Source organism: Halichondria panicea, chromosome 1, assembly GCF_963675165.1.
Source record: "Halichondria panicea chromosome 1, odHalPani1.1, whole genome shotgun sequence".
Classification (NCBI taxonomy): domain Eukaryota; kingdom Metazoa; phylum Porifera; class Demospongiae; order Suberitida; family Halichondriidae; genus Halichondria; species Halichondria panicea.
The window spans coordinates 10,781,176-10,803,666 of record NC_087377.1 but is presented as its reverse complement, the minus strand read 5'-3'; the positions used below and the strand labels follow the sequence as shown (position 1 = coordinate 10,803,666).

Below are 22,491 nucleotides of genomic sequence, written 5' to 3'. Positions count from 1 at the left end.
CACCTAATAAATCCTAACTTATGATTTTGCTCATGCATGCAGGCAGAATTACAGGGAAACTGAAGGAGTGCGAAATGATTAACCGATTGTTGTTAAAAAGTGTGGCTGCTGCATCAGTAGAGCCTTGCAGCACTCTCTCACTCTTGCAGCTACCACAATCATACAATTCTACTTTTTTTAGGATCACTTCGGTGTAAACACGTATCTCGAATAAAGGCCGCGTGTACCAAAGTGCAAATTCAAGCTTCTTAGTTTTTGCTCAGAGAACTTCCTCATAATAGAACCTCCATGCAAGTAGAAACTTGTGTTTTTAGGGAAGCTACGTATTTAATACTGATTTTCAATCAAAAACATGGAAATGAGATGAAATGCTGCGAATGGCTTTATAATTTGTCCCGCCCCTTCACTAAATGGCGGGGCAAGCAAGACTAAATAAATTTAGAGCTGAATTTAGAGCATGTGTTTCTGTATCAGACTTACCACCAGCATAGGACATATAGAGTTACTACAGCTGTAGTGATGCATGGTACTAGATCTATAGACGCTTTTCACTGTCCATTTCACAAAACTAAGGCCAGTTATTCTTTAAGCTGATAAAAAGGTCACAAGTACAGGCAGTACATGTCTATATCTGTTTTGCACTTAATTCCGTATAACCATAATTATTAGAAGAGAAAAATCCGTGTAAATCTGGAAAAAACCATATACTTGGAGGCTGCTCTGTCATAACGATTAGGATTTTCTTGTGCAATAAGGGATTAATAGCACGAGTACAACAAGCAATAGCAAGGTTATAATAGCACTCGGCGTATATATATAGCTGAGTGTTAAGCCAATGATGCTTGTTATGCAGGGCCGTAGGCAGCGGGGGGGGGGGGGCAGTTGGCCCCCCTGGCATTCCAGATCTGCCGATCTGCACATGATCAATGCTATAGTGATTAGAATGATGTCACGAAATTGAGATGTGGGCAGGGCTATCTGATGCGCATGCTGACTGCTGAGAATAAGCTATGACTTTTTTTAGGTAAAATTCTGAGCTTCACTGTGCCTCTATAGGAAGCAGGAGCACCTTCCTATAGTTCAAGCTACCTTGTTTTAGTTGCTCTAAGTTGGTGCCACAGCAAGTTGGAAGCTGCCATATATACTCAGAGGATATGAATGATCTTTTTTTAGTACACATTTTCAGCTGCTATTTTGCCACCCCTGCAAACCTAAGCAATTAATCTACGGCCCTGTTTATGGGTGCCATTATAATCCCATATTGCACTCTTAATCATATAACGTGTGTGCCATGCAGTGGTACATGTGTGATATGGATTATAGGGATTAGGCACTCGTGTACTTGATGCAAGTTGCATACCTATACTAGGTGGTGTATAGCCACTTGAGTTGTCACTTGGTCTTCTATTCATGAATTGATTACACTGAGTACCATTTAACCTCTCATCGCAACAAGTGTCTCGGAATGTCTTGTCACCAAAAGTTGAATCTGCTGCATTATTTTCAATATAGCCATCAGGATCTCTTAAAGGATGTTGAATTAATAACGTTCCAGCTCCAACACCACTTGTTATTAAAGCCCTGTATAGTAAATGATAAGTACACTTTACTACTCAGCACTAGGAAGGATATATGATAGGCCGCCCTTATCTAGAATTGTGTATACAATTAGTATGCATGCACATCATCGAAATTTATATATGAATCAATTATGTACAATCTTATGTAAGGACTCCAGTTAAAAGCCTGCATAAAGCCTGCATACATGCATGCATGGTCTTTATAAATTCCACAGAACAGACCACAGACCACAATGTGACCATCATTATCGTACAATATACATGCATGTGTAGCTATACATTATTATAGCAAACACGCTCACCCATCACTGTTGAAGCAGCACTGTTGAGTGGGTGAAATCGGGCCAACAGTTGATAGCCGTTGTGTAACAGGCTTCATGGACACATAGCAATCAGGGCGGTCGATTTGAAGTCGGAAACGAGCACCATCCTCATCAGCTTGGCTTCGTGTCGGAGGGCATGGCTCTAACATATCAGCAGACGCACTTGGACTAGATCCTGTGTATTCTAATACATCCTTTTTATAAATCTTAGTGCATAAATCAAAAAGATTTTGCAACTCCATTTGAGTAGGCATCTCAAACCCTGCTGTATTTTCGTTGGAACTTTGTCGTTTTCTTCTTTTCACCGAACTAGTTGAACATGAAACATCATTACCAACAGATGGGTATCCTGATAAGCGATAGTTGAAAAAAAACTGTCCCTCAGAATTATAGCCAATGACAGCCTCCTGTTTTGTCCCTGATGTACTCCATTGGATCTCCCCGCAGATGTAGGTGAAGAGTGCAAAAGAATGAGTGATGTTGGTAACCACAACAGCTTGATAGGTGTTTGTCTGGAGTAAGACAATGTAAGTGTCTCAAACGTTTGTAAATTAAGTAAACCACATACCTTGTTTAGTTCTAAATTGGAGAAGCCCATATTCTGAGTCTCATTGCCATGGGGACTAGGGTGTACATGATCCCATTGAGCTATTAGCATCCAATTTCCAACAAAAAAATTGCCTTCAGCTACAACATCATTCTGAATATACCGATTTACAACATCAAGGAGGGGTTGATATGTGTCGGTATTGTGATTGCACTCTGGATGGTTGGAGATATTACAGTACGAAGTGTACCTTACCACCCCTTCTAGACGAATGTCATTATCACTCCAAAATGGTGCTATGACATTTCTTTGCCTTGTCCAAATAGATCTTGTGGGGAAATCATTAGGGTACGAAAACATCCATGGTTCATTGAAAGAAATGACTCCATTTTCATTCACCTATATAATTTACAATGTCACACAAATAGTATGTTAAGTTATATCCACTCACAAAAGCAGCTGTGAACAGATGGTTTCCAAAAATTAAACCATTTGGAATATAGATTGGACCAGAAGAGGTGTCTGAAACTCTGCCCAGATCAATAACCCCAGGAGCTCCATCAATGGAAAAATAAGGGACAGACCCAGGTGTCGTGAAGACAACATCACCACCTTTAAATTACATTGTAGCATAAGTACACATTGTAGCATAAATACGCAGCACACTTACTATCATCAGTTGTAACGGAAATATCCTGACCAGCAAGATAGGCGTAACCATATCCTTCATCTACAGTGAATCCATACACCAGTACAGAGAGACGTCCGTCTGGATCCGAATGAGATACAACATGTTGTGTGGGCATGTCACTTCCACAGACTACTGTTGTATTGCATCCATATCCTTCTGGGACTTCTGAATTTGAGTTATTAAAGATTGGAATCCATTCGCAGTTAATTACTTCACCATTAAACAAGATACTCGAAGCATTAAAGTGCTCAGCTGAGACAGTTACACTGATGTAGTTCGACTCAAATGGTAAAGAAAGAAATGCAACATTGTTGATGTACTGGTCGATAGGTGAAACTAAAGCTATGGCAGGATCACCAATACCATCGATACTTCCACCAGTAGCTTTCTGTACCAAGAGTATTGGATTTGAAGAGTGCAAGAAGCAAAACATATCTGAACTAAACTGAAAACTATCAGTAACTGTACTTCCCTGAGAATTATCGCCACAAGTAACTACAAAAGTAGTCTCTTCGGTAACAACTAGCTTATACGCCGACTGAGTTTCTCTTCCAGCAAAACTAGCTAGAAGGAAACTTGATCCCCAAGTGATGGCAGGGGGAACCTGAATAGCAAATGGCTCACAGCCAGTAGCAGAAAGCGGTACACTCGCACACTCATGACCAGCAATCACAGTCAAAGGTTTATTGGATATTATCCTTGTCCCTGTGAGATCTTCCGTACTGATCAAAAGGAGGGTTTGCATTTGGTTGAAAGTTCCATTGTGAGATGCACCAGGATCAACAGAAATGGTTGCACTCTCAGTTTGAGAATGAATGTCTGTTGGTAAGGAAACAGATTGAGAGGGTATAATTGAGATTAAAGTATCATTTTCACAACCAACTATCAAGACTTGACTTCGAAAGTTGTCAGATGCTTCAGTTGAGATGATGTAGTACTCGTAGCCACTTTCAGTTTCAAATATTAAGCAGGGATAAGCCAGAAAAACTCCATAGTTAAAGGGAGAAACAAAATTTTCCGCAATGACAAGAATACTCTCATTGTTTGTAGTATAAACGTGGATCCCTTTCTCTCTATCACGAAAATCACTTTGTGCTACTTGGAAAGAGTGATCAATTTCAATTGAAATTGAACTCCCAGATGTGACAGTTCCTTGTTGAATAGTTTCACTTCTAGTTTCAACTACGAACATAGCTTCGTCAGCAGCAGTACTAAGCAGCAGTCGCAAAGATGTAAATTCTGTTCCGCCAAGATTCTGCATGAATCCAATGTAGAAATCTTTGCCATTTGAAGTGGCTGCCAGAGTAATAATAATAATAAATACCATACATCCTTGCCTATATGGCCTTGTGCACCTGGATTAATATGGGGTGCCATTTGTGTCAAAATTAATACAAATTGCACGTATACATCATAAAGGAATACACATAATTACGCAGGTGGTACATCATATGCAGGTGGTGCATCATATGCAGATGCTCCATATGTATTTATGCAGCATGTGCATATAATTATAACATGCAGTCCCTTACAAATGAAGTGATTGCATTACGATTTATATACATCATTTATATACGATGTATGTACCTCGTTATATAATTGCAGCAGTCATATATAATAATTATACATGGCAGTCCCATATAATAATTATATACAATAGTCGCGCATAACTCGTAGATCTATTCATCGCTCGATGAATGACCTACCATCGCTGGATGTATAGAGTTGCATATAGATAAATATGTAACCATTGCTCGATAAATATATATATAGAGTTACATCTTTCCATGAATGGCTAACAATATTGCTAATGTGTAGAGTTACATCGCTCAATCATTGTAATAATAATATATCGCTTAATGATTATAATACATCGCTCGATAAAATACGCCTGCAGTTGGATTAACGATTAACAATCTTGATAAACGGCTAACCATAGCATATATACAACCAGCTAGGAACACTGATATAATAATTATAGAGATCTACAATTAATGTACGTAGTTAATTATTTTCTGTCAATAAAAAAAAGGGGTGGATCTGCAAATAGATCAGAGTTCACAATGGCTGCTGTTTTTCTGGCATGCAGCTTTGCAGTAGCTCTTTTCTGACTGTTGTAGCTAACAAACAGCTAGTGCTTTAGTGCAAGGCTAACTCATAAGTTGAATAGAAAGTTTGTGCGAACAGATGATGCTATGAAAGATGCTAAAGAGACTACAATAGCCTTCACTGTGAATAAAATTAGCCATAAGAAAAAAGCTTTTGTTTGCAAATCCACGAGTAAAAATCCAAGAAAACGTAGCTAGAAGCCTGTAGAAACTGTTAGTTTTCGTCGCATTGCAACCGTTGAGCAGTTTCAACTGTAATACACATGCAGACATAGACAGCTTTACCCTAATCCTTGTGCAGCTATAATTTATAGCCTCGAGGTATAATTATAGTGAATACACTTGACAATAGGCCTGACTGTGCTTAAATATTCAAACTATTTACTCGCACTTCATCTGCCTTATTCATTATTGTTGCCTTTTGACCTCTGAGATTAAAGGAAATGCAGTGCCATATTGCACTAGGAAAGGGACCTTTTAAGACCTGAGCCCACCCTTCACCAAAAACTTTTTTTATAGGGACACTCTATATCTAAATCGTTTTGTGGTTCCTGTGGGAAGTTTGTTATGCAGCATATGCATGGTTTCCATGCAGTTATTACAATATTGTAATTCCAGCCATCACAACAGTAAACAAAAGTACCAAATAATTATTTTTTCTATGCAGCAAGTGGTTTTAAGCTGGTTTCTATATGCAGCAAATGATTTTCAAGACAAAAGAAGCTATAAATTATATATATATATATATATACACCTATATGCGTCTTAGTAAATACCTTGGTTACTAAGACGCATATTCTACGAGTGGGTGTGGTCTATCTAACTTGCGCATGCACGAGACGTGGTTACAAAAAAGCCACTGCAGTTATGGATGCGTTGCAACAGAATTGAATTTGTGTGAGCTGAGCGACGAGAGACACCATGCAGTTGACAAAAAGACAACTTCAACCCAATGAAAGACGACAGTAGAAACTTAGTAGAGCTTGTGGAACACTTCTTGAAGATACTGGAAAGAACAGACAAGGCTAAAAAACTGACTGCAACACTATACAAGAAGAATGCTTTGTGATGGTGGAGTGGAGGCGTAGATTGTAGTACGGCGGACTGCTTGAAAACTCAACAGAAAGTGTCAAGCGACTGCTGAAGTGTATTCGATGTTTCCTGGCTCCCCGCCCATGCCCAACCAGAAGAAAGGAACACAGAGCAACAGTGGAAATGAATATTGAATGAACAACTTATTGTATTTTGTGTTTTTTATAGTGTCTTCTTGTCACTTTCACTTTGAAAACTTCCTGTAAATTATTTGTCACTTCCTGTAAAATATGAGCCCACTTTCTGTAGAATAAGTGCGCTTCCTGTAGATTGCGCTTCCTGTAGATTACGCTTCCATGTAATCTACTGTTTTTCGCTAATCAGATCAATTACAGATGATGTAATGTAGTCTATAAGTTCATCATGACTACATACATATACATCGTGGGCGGCCCATCAGGGGTTGGTAGATTGCTCAAGCCATTGCCTATTATATATGCTCAAGAAAACAGCTAATTTTCTTTTAAAATTGCCTAGTGTAAACACATATCCCATTAGCCAAGGAGATTATTATCCATGCACCATCACAATCAGTGGCGTAGCCAGGATTTTGGGAAGGGCAGGGCTCAAATCAGCTGAGTAGGGTCAGAGCATAACACCTAAAAAAAGGTCATCACTTTTCCTCAGCAGTCAGCATGCGCATTAGATGGCCCTGCCCACATTTCCATTCAATTGACATCATTCTAGTAACTATGCATGCAGTACAGTGCAGAATACATGGACAGATCGCGGTGATTCAAGCTGAGTTGGAGTTGATAAAGCACAAAAGGGGGGGCTCTAGCCCCTCAGCCCCCCTCTGCCTACGCCACTGACAATGAGGTACAGTGCGGTGCACTTGTAACAGTGAATTGCCAAACAGCAAAACTGCAATTAGATTGCTAGATAATAATTTCTTAGCCTAAACTCTAAACTTGCACCGTGCAAGCAGTACTCTTTCTTGCATAGAAAGAATAGAAATATCAACCATTAAATTTTTTCAACAAACTCTGTTTGAACCTCTCTAAACATGGGCCTGCCCCCCCCCCCCCCTCTTCAAAAATAACCTAATAATGTACATGTATATATATATTCAGTCAAATCGTTACATAAGCATTCTTAAAACATTCTTTAAATGTAATACATGTATTAGTTATTGCCCAGCACGAGTTATTTGCATGTTGCACGAGGGCGCCTGCAATAACTAACTTGTTGCCCAATGATGTCCAAACTCTATAAATAACAGACATGTGTTTTGAGTGAATTCATTAGTTTTGCTGAATTCCATAGTAAATTCTTAGTTTTGCTTCCCATAACTAGGAATCGAAGGAGCCTATAAAACGGATCAATTGAGTTATTGGGTGGACTAAAAGTGCAAGCTTTAATATAATGATGCATGTATAGGCTATAGAATGAATTGAATTATGCATGATGTTGGTGTTGGCAATTTTTTTATTGCAAGTGCATGCACTGCAAGTCTGCAATCCACTTTAAAGACAAGATCTCTGGGTAGAGGGCATATAATAGATGTGATGACTTAGGGGCTTATAGTGGTTAGGGTGGTGGCTTAGTAGGTCACATGATAGATAAGGCATGGGTTCGATTCCCTCCTGGGGATTTTTCTTTATTTCTTTGCAAATCAATAAATACATCACCCCTTCTTAAATACCCAACTTGCCCCAATTAAGTAGATTAGGTTCTGTCTTTATTAGAAATGGCCAAAATATTCAACTATGCTAAATATAATTTCCTCTTTTAGTTTGGCCTCAAGCTTAGGCTAGAATTAAAGTATTATTGACAATCTAATTGTGGTTTTCTGCTAAGTGCACTGCAACCCCCACTGTACCAAAGGGCACTGCAACCCCCACTGTATCAAAGGGCACTGCAACCACAACGTATTGATTACCTGTCTGCGGTATCTGAGTCCCACACATAAATACATGTACACTATACAAACTACAAATCTGGACCATATCTTACTGCAAGCATCAAACATAATCATTATGTAATTTTTCCGTGTGTTGATCGCTTTGATAAATAAAATCACAAAACCTATCTATTATATATGATATCACAATCCTTGCCAGATAGCAATCGCAAATTTGGCTAAATCGCAAACAATTGCCAACTGATCATTAATATTCAAATCTCTATACGTCTCTACGTAGGAGCATCTGCTGCCTGGAACCATTGCAATGGTGTAGGAAGATTTTTTTGCAAGGGGGGCTCATAGTAGTCTGGCCACGCCGCCCTCCCCAACTTCATATTCTTGCAAAGACCGAAAGAGGCTGGAATTCAAGACTATAGGCTCATAGATCAATCATTATCTCTGTGGTAGATCTATCACTTTGCACTTTAGACTTTTGAAACTTAGCTCATCATTGAAATAATCACGTACATGTAGCCAGCATGCTGTAGCTAGCTAAGCTAGCTCAACAGTTCAAGCTAAACATTGCTCTCCAACAAGGGGGGGCTCCAGCCCCTGGAGCCACCCCACTTCCTACGCCACTGCATTGCGTTCTGACTGCAATGGTGTTTCAGTATACATTCTAGTAATGTGTGGGTAGACTAAAAATAATAACACATGGTATAATCACTACATTGTGGTTGCAGTGCTCTGGAAACCGACTATAGTATAGTACTCCTACAAATGGTGACTGGTAGTCGGCACTAATGTTTACTTTCAAAATCCTGCGTATTATTCTCACTATACTGTTATAAAAAGGTACCTATTATGTCAGCATAGTTCTCACCCAAAAAATATAATTATGCTCAAAATTAAGCCAGCCTACTTTAATGCATGCAGTTGCTAGGATATGCCCACTGTATAACTGTGATAATTATATTTCCCCAGGATGTCTGTAATTGGTGGACTGGCCCCACTGGACTAGACCACTGGACTGGACTTTGACCTAACTAACGATTCTTGTTCAGTTCAGACTAACTATAGCCACAATAAGTGCTTTGCACTTGCTTGCTAATTGCTTTAATTGCACTTCCTCTGGATCTAATCATGCATCAAGTTCAGTTTGCCAAGTGGCAGTAGACCACAGAGGAGTTGATGGATTGACTTTAACATCGGTATTTCTAGTTTCAAGAGCATGCAAACCTTGGGACTATAGACTCATAATCAGTAGTTGCAAAAACAGGTTTTCTGGAACTTTGTCAACCGAGTGCACGCATTATGTTTCAAGTTACTTTCCAAGCATCAAAGGCAAGAGCCCATGCATTTGGTGCTTTTGTTAGTGTTTCCTCGTGCCATTCCTTGCTTTTCAATGAATGTAGCAAAGCGCTTGCTGCTTTCAGCAGGGCGGAGCTCGTTCTGTGTGGTATAGGCGGGTCAGGTGCATGGGAGTAGCTGTGTTTGGGGTGGGGCTCAGAGTCTGTAAGGTCTGCATTTCCTGGACAGGCTGTCCACAAACACATTACGAGACAGTAGGGGTTGGCGGAGTTAGGGCAAGCTTGATATCAATTTTATTTTCTTACTGAAGTTTGAAAGTGAGTTATCATGGTAGCATAGTTATAGCCAACCAATCAGGATAACACTTATATTATGGTTACTATAGGGATGTATGGCAACATAAACCAACTTGCCCTCAGGCTGCCCACTTGCTGGGCTTGGTGGGTTTACTGCTATAAATCCCTTGCACCATAACAACAGAGCCTCCAAGTAGAGACTTTTCTTTTCAGTATTAATCAGCTCATTTTTCTGTATTTAATGATGATTTTCAGTATAAAACGATGTACAAAACATGGAAATGATATGAAATGCTGTTTAGTGGCTTTGTAATTGCCCCGCCCCTTCAATAAAAGGGCGTGGCAAGCGAGACTTGGCTTTACAAGATAAATTTATAGCTGTCTTTCAGTATCAGACTCACTACCAGTATAGGGCATAGAGCTACTACAGCTGTAGGGATGCTACTAGATCCTTTACTGTCAACTATAAGGCCAGTTAACTTATTCTGTAAGCTGACAAAAGGCCACTTCTAGTCTTCTAGATCTACATGTATATCCGTATTTTTGCAGTTAATTCCGTATAACCGTATTATAAGACAGAAATCCGTATAAATCCGGAAAAAACCGTATACTTGGAGGCTCTGATAATAATACAATTGGAGTCCATTAACAACCACCTCCAAAGAGCAACCACACGCTATATAACGGCCAAGAGCTCAGGTCCGGATTGAAACTGCAATGACTTTAATTCAACCTCTCAGGAGCGACCACCTCTCTACTCCGTATAAGAGCAGCTTTCTAGTCCCCCAATCAACTTTAGCAATGGAAAATAACCTCCCAGAACGGACAGCCACATCCAGAATTAGCAGGAAATTATTGCTGAGATAGCATTATTTTGCACAATCATGAAAACCTAGCTGTAGCTTGTCTCTACAGCCTTTTCAAACCTTGTATGAGCTAAAAAAGCAGTTAGCAAAGCCCCAAGATTCATTTGCAGCAAGAAATGACTCAGAGAGCATACATAGCTGGCAATCGAAACCTCCCAAGTAAGACCACCTCTCTATAATGGCCAAAAGGCTGTTCCCCAATGGTGTCCGTTTTATGGAGGATACACTGTATATGTGACAGGCTCTGGGAAAACCAGACTATTGGAGCAGAATTTAGTATTGAGCTACAGCTAAATTTATGCCTACAGTATAAAATCTCAAATAAAATGTTATTGATGTATAAGTATCTACAGTCCTTCTACTACCTCTCTGTAAAATCTGATGCTCTAAATCCAACTCTTTCCATCGAAACGCTTCGTCCAAAGTTTCGCTATTACCTTATTTTTCCTAATTAAGCAATCTTTGAGAGTCGTTTTTCTCGATACTACATTTTACGGCTTCGAGTTTCCAACGCGCATGACTCGGGTATGAAACTAGGTATGTGAACACTAAGCATATCATTGTGTAGGCAATGCTCTGCTCTATTATTTGGTACATTAATCACACATATTTTAGTCTGCTCCAATAGTCTGGTTTTCCCAGAGCCTGTCACATATACCAACCCCTATATATATATAACTGTATAGCTGCCGCAGTATTTACAGATTGGTCAAAGAAGCACCAAATAAGCGAGAAATGTTTTTAATATCACAACACCGTGAGAAAATCACAACCCTAACCCTGATCACCTTCTATAATTTTATAGAGGAATGATGTCAGTATACTGAAACTGGTATGTATATACAGTTCCATGATTATTTTCCAATGTCTATAAGCATTACACTAAACTATATATAAGTATACACACACTAGATATACACATTCCCAACATTTAGCTATAAACTAGACCTTAAAATTGATATGCAGTACTTTGAGGTTGAGAATAATCAAAAAACTATACTGTTTATCACTTACATGTTCTTCCTAAAGCTTGCGCTTCTACAATTTGAGGTACGGAAATAGTGAAGATAAGGAGGAGAACCAGGCTTAATATAAAACAAGCCATCTTTGCACAACTTGGTAGTACAGTTTTTCAGAGCAGCATGGAGTTCCACAAAGAGCTAAGGTTGTGCTGGCTCTTATATCCTCCAATTTAGGCCGCAGAAGTAAGCCTCTTTGCGCATGCGCAAGCTTAGTGTTATTTTCTCCTCCTGCTAGTAGCGTGTAGGTATGTACCTGCTGAGTTACTCTTGATGCATGATCAATAGTCTAGCAAAGAGGCTGGAATTCGAGACTACATGATCAACTGACAAATTTTGGTGTGAATCCTGGTCTCTCAAGAACAGAATTTATCTAACTTTTGACCCAAAGAAAAACCTGAAATCTTTTTGAGTCGAGTGTCTTTTTGGTCAGATCAAGGCCAAGGGCTAGGAGTTGGTAGATTATGTTTCATATAGGGTAAGCACTCCTCGATATACAGCTACATGTTACTGTTTATGTATTCTACTACAATGTTGTGTTTCATGAGTCACTCAGTGCACACACCCAGTGTACAATAAATTATGTACATACATATCATGTACTGTGCGTTCCCTAATATAATATTATGTGTCTACTCCCATTCAGCAGCCAAGTAGACTCGTCCCTATCTAAGCAGCTGCTTGTCACCTAGCCTCGATCCCAGCCGATTTTTCTCTAAAGAACGGAAATTGGCCGAGGCTATACTCGTTGCCCTGAGAATCATCAAACTCCTTTCACTCCACACCCAGCCCGCTGTCCTGTATTTGTCTGAACTGAGTTCGGCACTCACGTATACGACTGGCGTTGCTGGGGTGACAGAGAAGAGAGGGTTGGCCGGAGAAGTAGAGTGTCATAATTAGGTCTATTATATAGCTACAGAAGCAGTTTCTGCAATCTGCTTCTGCATGCTAGATATGTACATGTACAAGCCACAAACACTAAGTCTATAGTCATGTAAATGAGATGAAACCTAGATAGGGAAATCACATGATTCTCAAGGACCAAACACATGGTAAAACTGTAATATTAAAAGCTGCAAGCATCCTCAGTGCAGTATGGAGAACTCAAGGGACAGTACCATCATCACAGTACGATCACGTGGGTATTGTGCATGCTTTACCATTTCCTGATTACTGTAGCTGAAATTATTGAAGTACCTACTAGACCAAACTAACCCAAAAAATACTTGAAAGTTAATTTTCCTGTTTTTTAACTGTTGCCTTGTGATGTTTAGCCATATAAATATGACAATCACACCTGGACTCCACACAAATGGGAGTGGTCCCGCTGGCCTCTCCTCGAGCTACACACAAGTCAGGAAATTAAAGGGACCAAAACTTGTGGACTAGCAACGATTAAATTGGTGCTCCTCTAATGATCGTTCAATTAAATGTCCTTCATATGTCCATTAATAAATTAGCATTCCTTTTAAGTCAAAATGGTATGCTTCAGCGGCCTCGTGGTTCCATCCAATCTAATAAGCTTTGTGTTTTATACTATACCTCCCTTCCACACACACACTCACATAATCACGCTACAGACGTGCAGATCTACAAGATGGAGCTACCTGTTCTCCTCTCGTGTCCCCACCCTCACCATGCAGCTGCTAGGTCAGGTATAGTACCATCAGTGGGTACCGGTGTTGACCACACCTCTAGTTTTGGACACAGTACTGCCATGACCGACTTACACTACACCAGGAGATGAACTACTCTGACATACTGATAGTGAGTTGTCTAGCATACACTAGCCAGTGGCGGATCCAGAGTGGGTTCTTTGGGTTCAATTGAACCCCCCTTTGAGAAAGATGTGAGTGGGAGGCTCAAGCAACTTGTTAGCAAGTTGATCCTTTCTTACTAGCTTTCACATGCACTTCTCACTTACCTTTAGTCCTTGTTAGTCCTGCGAAGCTTTATCTGTGCAATTTCAGTGACTATGAAGGCTAAAAACTCTCCAGTGTAGTGCATGCAGACTGCATGCTCAGTATGAAAAGTGATAACCTTTTGTTTAGAAAAAAATTCAGGATCCGCCACTGCTAGCTATTAATAAAAAGCTATTAATAAAAAGTTCCTGTACTGTTTTAGTATATTTTTAGTACGTTCGTATCGTCTAATTACAACGCTGAAAGTGGTGTAAGAAAAAGACGAGAACTTCTAAGTAATACAGTCAAAGCCAAAGAAGGGGCTGAATTGTCATTGGGAGAGGCACAGTTACACCTTCAGTTGGATAACGTGTGTGTTGTAATGGGTGTGTTAACCCTCCCTCCAGGGTCCGTATTGTGGTTGGGGAAGACACTGGTCAGTGAAGGTGCCGAGGGTGGAAGTTGGTGAGCGCAAGGTGGCAGACCCAGGCAGGCATGTGATGTTCTGGCACTTCTGGCTGTTGGCTATACATGGGAGAAGGCATGTTACCGATCCCAGAAAAGGTAGTCAAACAATTTTGGAATTGGTGTTTGCGAAGATGGGGATCTTCCAGGCAGAGGCGTGGATGAGGGAGGAGGAAGAGGCCTCGATGTGAGTGAGTGGATGTGAGGAGTGTATGCTCCAGCAGGCCGTCTCTAACGGGAGGAAGTTTACTCTCACTATGAGTGGGTGGATTTACTTGTACATACCTTCCAAATTTGTACTCTATTTTTCAACTGTTTTAAGCACATTACGTATGATACAGTAATATGTTATACATGAGACGTATTTGTGTGTAATAATTTCGTCCTATATGGGTGGGTGTCATGAGTTAGCACTCACTTGAAGGTACAGGTATAGACAGGTGGTGGTCTTTCCTGTCCCTCGGATCAAGATATGGTCCACATATAGGGACCTCATGATCACCATACATGCAGTGCACATGCATGCCTTAATTATTAAATAAATAGTGCATTCTTACGATTGAGCATAAAGTCCCCACAGAAGTTTCTGATTCAGCAGTGATGAGATTGTATATGAGTATTCAAGTAATGTATGTAATATCATACCAGAAGTATTGTACACAGTTATACACTGTAGTATATAGCTGTGGTTTTCATGATTAGAAGTTATGCTTGTAACGTAGTCATAGACAGCAGTCAGTGCATATCTCTGTTACTTCGAAAACTTGACAACTTTTATATTCCCCCGCCTACCAGCACCTGACAACCAACTCTGTACCTTTCACTTTACTAGCTGTCGATCCCTCCAAAATGAACCACCTCGCTGCCAGTGCACTCTGGATATTGTGAGCCAATCATTCTGAGCTGCCAATGGGAAAGATACAGTTGCCATTACCGAAGAGGTGGGTGTGGTCAGTGCTAGTGTGCATTAGGAATTACTACATAGGGAGACCATAATTGTTTGAGTGATACTATTTCTTTCGTAGAGGATCTTTATGCCGTCCCAGTTTGAAGCTGGCAAATTACAAGCGTTTAGTTCTGATTTCAAGAAAAATGTGACAGTGTTATCCAGCTGTTCATTAATTATTTATACGTGTTGCTTATGGGATAATCTTGTGGTGATTGCAATGCATATTTATGATAATTATCTGTGTTGTTTGCTCTTTATTGCAAGCAGTTACTAGCGAGTATGTACAATATTTATAATGAGCAAAAAGTTGTTTTTAAAAGATATGAATTTGCACACAGGCACACTCCTCACAGTCCCTACCCTCTTACAATCTAATTCTCAACACCAGATTTTACCTTCTCACCACCTGACGTACCCTTCTCATCACCTGGCGTACCCTTCTCACCACCTGATTTAGAGCCCCCAGTCCCTCCACTTGCAACCATACGAAAACTGCAACTGACCCTCAGCGTCTGACCATAATTATAAGGTAACACCAACTGCACAACGATAGAATAACTTTTGAGCAAAATATGGTATAGATTTTACAATGTTATCTTTACTTGCTAGAGGCAGGAAGAAAATGGAGAGGAAGACTCAGAGCCATATAGGGCCCTGATCAGTATTCTTTCTACAAGGTAACTATAACACTATTACTACATCATTTATTGGAACAGAATACTAGCTTGTACATATACACAGATATTATTTTTATATGGGCAGGGGAACAAACTGACCTCGCACTCAGCAATAAGCCATTGGGGTGCCCTTGGCTTGCATGGTTGACTGTTCCATTAGAAACAAAACTGTACTAGTAATTTGCCAACCATGCATCAGCGTCATGGTTGATTAAATACGACAGGATTTTGGGCTTTACTTGGTACAACCCAAAAGAGAACGTTAGCATAATTATTATTATTATTTCAGTGCAAATTTAGTGCCCTCAGACATTAAGCATATCCCATAATAATAAGAGAGACTTTGTGCCCTCATGCAGTCATTACGCATTGTCCGTATTATTATAGGAGAGATTCAGTGCCGAGCATCTAAAGTAATATAGGAGAGATCTAGTGCTGAGCATTAAATGTTCCCTGAACTAATATAGGAGAGTCCATTGGCATTAAAGCTCTCCTATATACCTGGGGAAATTGTTTAATTGCACATGCATTATAATAATACCTCCTAGTATAGGAGAGATTTAGTGCCGACGGGCTCTCATATATACTTGGGGCACTTTTTTCATTTAGTGACATTATCCTGACCCATTTTGAACAACTCTGATACAGAATGGCAACTCCTGGTTCTCCTGCGTCTTCTGGCTCCTGCATGCAGATCCACCTCCACCTTCACCTTCCATTGGCACAACTCGAGAGATTCTATTATTATCGGATGATATGGACCAGTGCAAGGAGTTATAAAGGGAACACCTGTTGCATCTGCCTCCTTCTCCACCCCCTCATTTCACACTACAGCTGCCGAGCTCCAGCCACTCCCTCTCTTCTCTACCTCCTTGTCAACTCAGTGCCAATCAAGGCCTGTTGGGACTTTGACGCGCAACAGGTATGTGTATGTATAATTATGTGTGGATGTGTGGGTGTGCATGCACGCGTACCCATGAGTGTCTTGTGTGTGCATGTGTGTACTCTGTACCATTCTCCCAAACAGGTCAACTTTCTGTGCGACGAATCTGATAATTGTGGGAAAAGAGTCAGTCATTAGCCGGCTTCACAGAAAAACACCAACTAATTAATTATCGCCAGGTCTTCAACGCTCCCTTTAAGATATCCAGTTTACCTGTAGTCAAAAACAAAGAAGATAGTAAGTTCTATATTAGTGCGTTAAAAACATACACTGGCCAAAACAAACTTACAAAGTCATTATGCTTCCATGCAATCGCACACGTATACACATACTACACGTTAATTGTAGGAAAAGGATAGTATTAATTTACCTTGGAGATTCGGAACCTGTCAACATCACCAACTTCTTGAGAAAGCACTTCAGTAAAAAGTTGCATTTTGATGCTTCTATACTAATTAAAGTGCTTCAATAAGACAGAAAGAAAGTACTTGTTCAAATTAATTATAATTATGTAAGTGGCGGTATTTGTGTGTTCAGAGAGTGCTGCCTCCGAGAGCAGCAGTAGTCAATGACGGAATGTACCACTTGAGAATGAAACTGTCCACTGAAGCACACCCTGCAAAACAGCACTCATGCACTCATTCCTATCCTCACTGTAATTCGAGAAGAACAAAAACAAGCTATCGATACTTGAAGAATAATAATTGATAAGAACACGTTTTTTAAGTTGAGAACACATCGTGGGGTGTAAGATGGACAGCATTATCATAACTTGTGCATCAATTTTACAATTGCAGGTATCCTTGGGTTCCTAATTGGCCAAGTTTTTCTTGATGCCTGAGAGTATATAGGCAAGTGGGAGACTTCAATCAAGGTATTGTACTGACTAAAATGCATTTTTGATTTTTTGATTGAAAACTTTAGCACAAATGACAGCAAACATGGACACAGCAAATCAAGATATGCTGCATGGCTGCGATATTAAAGTAACGAAGACTCTGTAGTTGATAAATCAGTGAGTTTGTTGTGATTGTATTTGTGGTGGAGGGGAAGTTCTACAGGCTATTACCGACTAGGTCGGTGTGGTCAGTCCTAGGACATTAAGAATTACCTCCAACAATATATATTTATTATACCCATGATGCATGTGCTTAAATTAATAATATTTACTGCACAAATCTCCTTTTACTTAAAACCTAGCTATTTTGAGTGATAGTATTTCCCCCTTTAATGACAGCTAGGCTTTTAGTTCTGAGGGACACTAAAAACATGGCAGGATATTTCCAAGAGGGAGGAAAATGTTTAAGCCCCAAATTTACGGGGGCAATGTGATAGATCTAGCTATAGTTTATTTATACCATGGTTGAGTTTAAAATCCAAGGGGGCCTTCTAATTTCCCCTTGAAACCAAAAGCTGCTTTATTAGTGCAGAATTTGTCTAACATAATTATGGTAAACTAGGCCTAAGGGTTGTTATTTTGGTCTAGAGGTGGTTAGTATACCGACCACGTTTGTACATGTTTAATGAAGTTGACTCTAATTCACCAGGCGTAGCAGAGTGTCAATTAGCGATCAACAGAAGTCATACACACAAGGTTATCAATATACACAGTTAAACTTGGCCGTGTAACTGTTATCAAAACTTGCAGATGGTCAGACTGAGGGGGTGAACCGTGAAGGGGCCGGTAAGAACAAAAAGGAAGGATTAACAGCGACTGTCTTCATTCGCGGCTACCACTACCAGTGACCAACTGCCCAACAGATTAAAGTAAGACCACACACACGTGTGCATAATGTATAATTAATTATCGTAATAAATATGATATTGTTCGTGTTAGTAATTAAAGCAAATGTGAACGTGTCCAATCACACACGCACACGCACATTTGTTTGTTAATGGCGAACCACATTCAATTTGTTGATTAATTAGATCTATAGCTACAGTCTGAATCTACTTCTGCAATGCTACATGTACATGTGCAAGCCACAAACACTAAGTCTACATGTAAATGTAAGATGAAATCCAGATAGAGGAATCACATGATCCTCATGTAGGGACCAAACACCACATGGTAAAACTGTAAAGAGCTACAAGAATCTGCAAGGCGGCATCCTCAGAATAGATAACTGAAAGGACAGTACCGTCATCACGATCACGATCACGTGGGTTATTGTTTGCTTACCATTTCCTGACTCCTGTAGCTGAAATTATTGAAGTGCCTATATAGACTATAACCAACAAAATAAGAAAGAGCCTATTTTTAACTGCGTGCTTGGTGTTTAGCCATAATTAGAGAGTCTATGACTATACCAGGACTCCACGAACTCTATCTATTTCCTTCAATCCACTTCCGTTCGTTGTGACGTTTGAGCATATACATAATTATTGTTATCCTGCGTTAGCCGGTATCTGGCTAATGGTTAAGCAGTCGATACCAGGCCCACTATTCGAGGAAGTGCGGTCTGGGATCGAGGCTAGGGGAGGCACAGTTACACCTTGTGTGTTGTAATGGGTGTATTATCCTCAATTCAGGTGGTGATGTGTGTTACCCTCCTCTAGGGTCAGTATTGTGGTTGAGGAGGACACTGGACAGTGAAGGTGCTGAGGGTCGCAGTTGGTGAGTCCAGAGTGGCAGACCCAGGCACGTGATTGTTCTGCATGGCACTTCCGGCTGGTGGCTACATGGGAGAAGGCATGTTGTAACTAGGGTCAGTATCGTGGTTGAGGAAGACACTGGACAATGCAGGGTCGGTGGTGGCAGTTGGTGAACCCAAGGTGGCTACATGGGAGAAGGCATGTTGCCGATCCCAGAAATGGTTCAAACAAATTTTGGAATTGACGTTTGTGGAGATGGGGATATCTCAATTCCAGAGGCATGGATGGAGAAGAGGAGGAAGAGGCCTCCATGTGAGTGAGCCTGTGGGTGAGGCGTGTATGCTCCAGCAGGCCCCTCCAACAGGCCAGGAGGAAGATTACTCTCACTGTGAGTGGGGGAATTTACTGTATATATAACCTTCCAAATTTGTGCGCTATTTTTATGCCTCGGTTGCGCATGCGCAGCGAGGTATACGGTAGTGTGTGTCTGTCTGTCTGTATAGACCGCTACAGCTGCTCAAGGATCAATGAAGTGCAAGTAAGAGTTTCTATGTAGGCTTCTAGTCACGTTTTCTTGGATTTTAATTCGTGTATTTGCAAAATAGTAGAGTTATGCCTAGTTTTGCTTACTTGAAATGCCATTGCAGCCTTTTCAGAAATTGTTCATGCAGTGTTTCTTAGTAGTTAGTTCTATTCTGCACTATAGAACGCTAGCTATTGGTAGCGAGAAAAGAGTTGCAAAGCTCTGCTGATGCAGCCATTAATGTTCAATAGACTTTGAAGTTTTAGCATCCTTTTTAGCAACAATTATGGTCGATCATTTTTCCCACTCTTTGAGATTCCCGTGATTATGCACTAGAGGAGGTTGGTGAAGGAGGCTAGCCGGCCTGCAGCAAATATAAAAGTGTACATCATTATATCGTGTGTGTACATGCGATGGCAGATCCAGGGGAAGGTAGATCCAAAGAAGCAATTAAAAGAACCCCTTTTGCTCAGAGTGTTAGAATTGATTTTTAGCAATCTATACAGTCACTTAGTCCAGTGGCGTAGCCAGGGGGTGGCAAAGGGGGCAAATGCCCCCCCTTTTTCTGGATCTCTACTACTCAGCTCAGGTTAGTGAAGCTGATTATCTTGCTGAGCACTCCCTTTCTTCCGAATCTTGCTGCAGTTAGCTAGTTAGTAGGCAAGCAAAACGATTTAGTCTTTAAACTGTGAGCTATTCTGGTCTAAATCTATAGACAGTAAATAAATGAGTTGTTCTTTGCTAAACTACTAAAACATCAGGCCACACCCAACTAAATAGAGAAGTCAATTATGACGTCACAATTAAGAGGCGTGGCCTCCGGTCACAATTTCGGCGCTGCACGGTTGATAAGTTTTGCCCCCTCTTCCAAAAAATCCGGGCTACGCTCCTGCTTACAGTGATGTTCCACCGATTTAGTAATGTCAATACCTGCATGTAAAATCACTCTAGACGAACAGAAGCTAGCTAAAAGCAGTGGCAGTTTATATACTTATCGCGTTGCAAACTCTGCACAGAAATCGGGATTTCTAGATCTGTAGGCGGAGATTGAACCAAAAGTGGCGTAACTCCCAAATTTCACTTTCACACAGTTTTCTTTAGGAACCACCCTTTTCTAATTTCTGGATTCGTCACTGGTGTATATTTAAAAGCTAGTAAGGTTTTGACGCATCCACTGAGGCAATAGGTCAATTTACCCCATAATTATGCTTACACAGACTAAAGTCTATTTGTGTTGAGTTTGACCTTCATAAAGTTGTCATAACTTTGTCATACTTCAAAGTTTCATACCTCTATTGATGTTGCATCCTTAATAATCCTTTTCTGGAAGTATTAAATGTTAGTTTCCGTATTCCTTCGTCACTAATGAGCCACCATTGACCACCATAGCTCACATATCCTCCCTGTGTTGTGTCAGGAAGGCCTTCCTTGGGAGAAGAGTCAGTTACATTGTACACTACAGGAACAGGACTTGCAATGTATCCTGTACTAGTGAAAGTTGATAACACCCCCCCCCCCACCCACAAGCATGTGATACTTCCCCACACACACACACAGGCCCATACTGTTGCCCATGTGATACTTCCTCACACACACACACAGGCCCACATTGTTACCCATGTGATACTTCTCCCCTCCCCCCCACACACATATGCCATTGGATTCCTTATTAAAAAAGTGCTTCGATCTATATGCTGTAGAGCTGGTAAGCTCCAACCAGTTAGCATTTTCCATGTAGAAGTCCCAAGCATACTCATAAAGCATAAATGAAGCCATAATTGACCACATAACTTCCGGGGTCGAACTCAACGCAAATAGACTTTCGTACACATCCATATAAAATTATACATAAACCCACACACTGACATGCACACACATGCGTACTGTTGATGTACAGCACAGGGCTTCCTTGAGAATACTTGTGGAGGATGAACAGAACTTGTGCTGCATTATCATACTCACCAATGTAGTAGAGAAAAACAGTATAACGTCATTGGGTTCCAAAAACTGACATCCGACTGCTACTCTCAAGGCTGAAGCTCTTCTAAGAGGTCAGTATTGAAGCTGTATAAGGGGCAGATGGAGCGGCAAGAGACATTGCAATTGGCTACGGTACTTCACATTTTGCAAGCTATGGAGACAGCTATAATAGATCCCTACCTCGTTGTGTTAAAGCCGATGACGGACCTGTGTTGAACTTTCCAGCAAAACAGTACAGCTATCTTTTGTGCCATCAACACACGCCACTCGCTGAGAAGAGGGCAACTCTGACAGCGTACATGGATCATCTGGATAAAGGGCAGAAGGAGTTATCTTACGATATGCGACCAGTGGCCAGGAGACTATCCGCTCACACTCTGAGCAAGACCGTGAATTCACCCCACCATCACTAGTACTGTCCTCACACATTACTCCCAACTCTTTGGATATGATCGAAAGTCACTACTCTTTTGATTACGCTCAACAGGTATAGGGATTATACGTAGTGTGTATACCATTTCAAATGTCCAGTTGTCTTAAATCCATGCAGTAGTATATATCTATTAAGTATAGTGAATCGTCATTTTGGGTAATTTAAACCTTGACAGTACCCGGAAGATTATTGAGAAACTGTTTTTTGTATCACAGGTGTACTATCCCGGCAACCTGGTCCCATGCATCAACTTTCTGGTATCCAGGAAGTGCTCTTTACTTGATGGAATCTCCTGCCAGGCTAACTTCATCTGTGACGAGGCAGGAAACTGTGTCAAGGTGGCAAT

The 22,491-nt window shown here is 40.6% G+C and overlaps 1 protein-coding gene across 1 annotated transcript in view; it reads right to left on the bottom strand.

The window, feature by feature from the left end:
- LOC135345927 (mucin-like protein) overlaps positions 1-11,938 on the bottom strand; it is a 28,531-nt gene extending 16,593 nt beyond the window's left edge. Inside the window, exons 1-6 of the mRNA XM_064543377.1 lie at positions 11,675-11,938; positions 3,121-4,437; positions 2,902-3,062; positions 2,472-2,849; positions 1,883-2,415; positions 1,361-1,581 (exon numbers count right to left, since the gene is read on the bottom strand). Of these exons, the coding sequence (XP_064399447.1) occupies positions 1,361-1,581; positions 1,883-2,415; positions 2,472-2,849; positions 2,902-3,062; positions 3,121-4,437; positions 11,675-11,765 (2,701 nt within the window). The 5' untranslated portion in view covers positions 11,766-11,938. The remainder of the gene's footprint in view (positions 1-1,360; positions 1,582-1,882; positions 2,416-2,471; positions 2,850-2,901; positions 3,063-3,120; positions 4,438-11,674) is intronic.
- Positions 11,939-22,491: the final 10,553 nt, after the last annotated feature.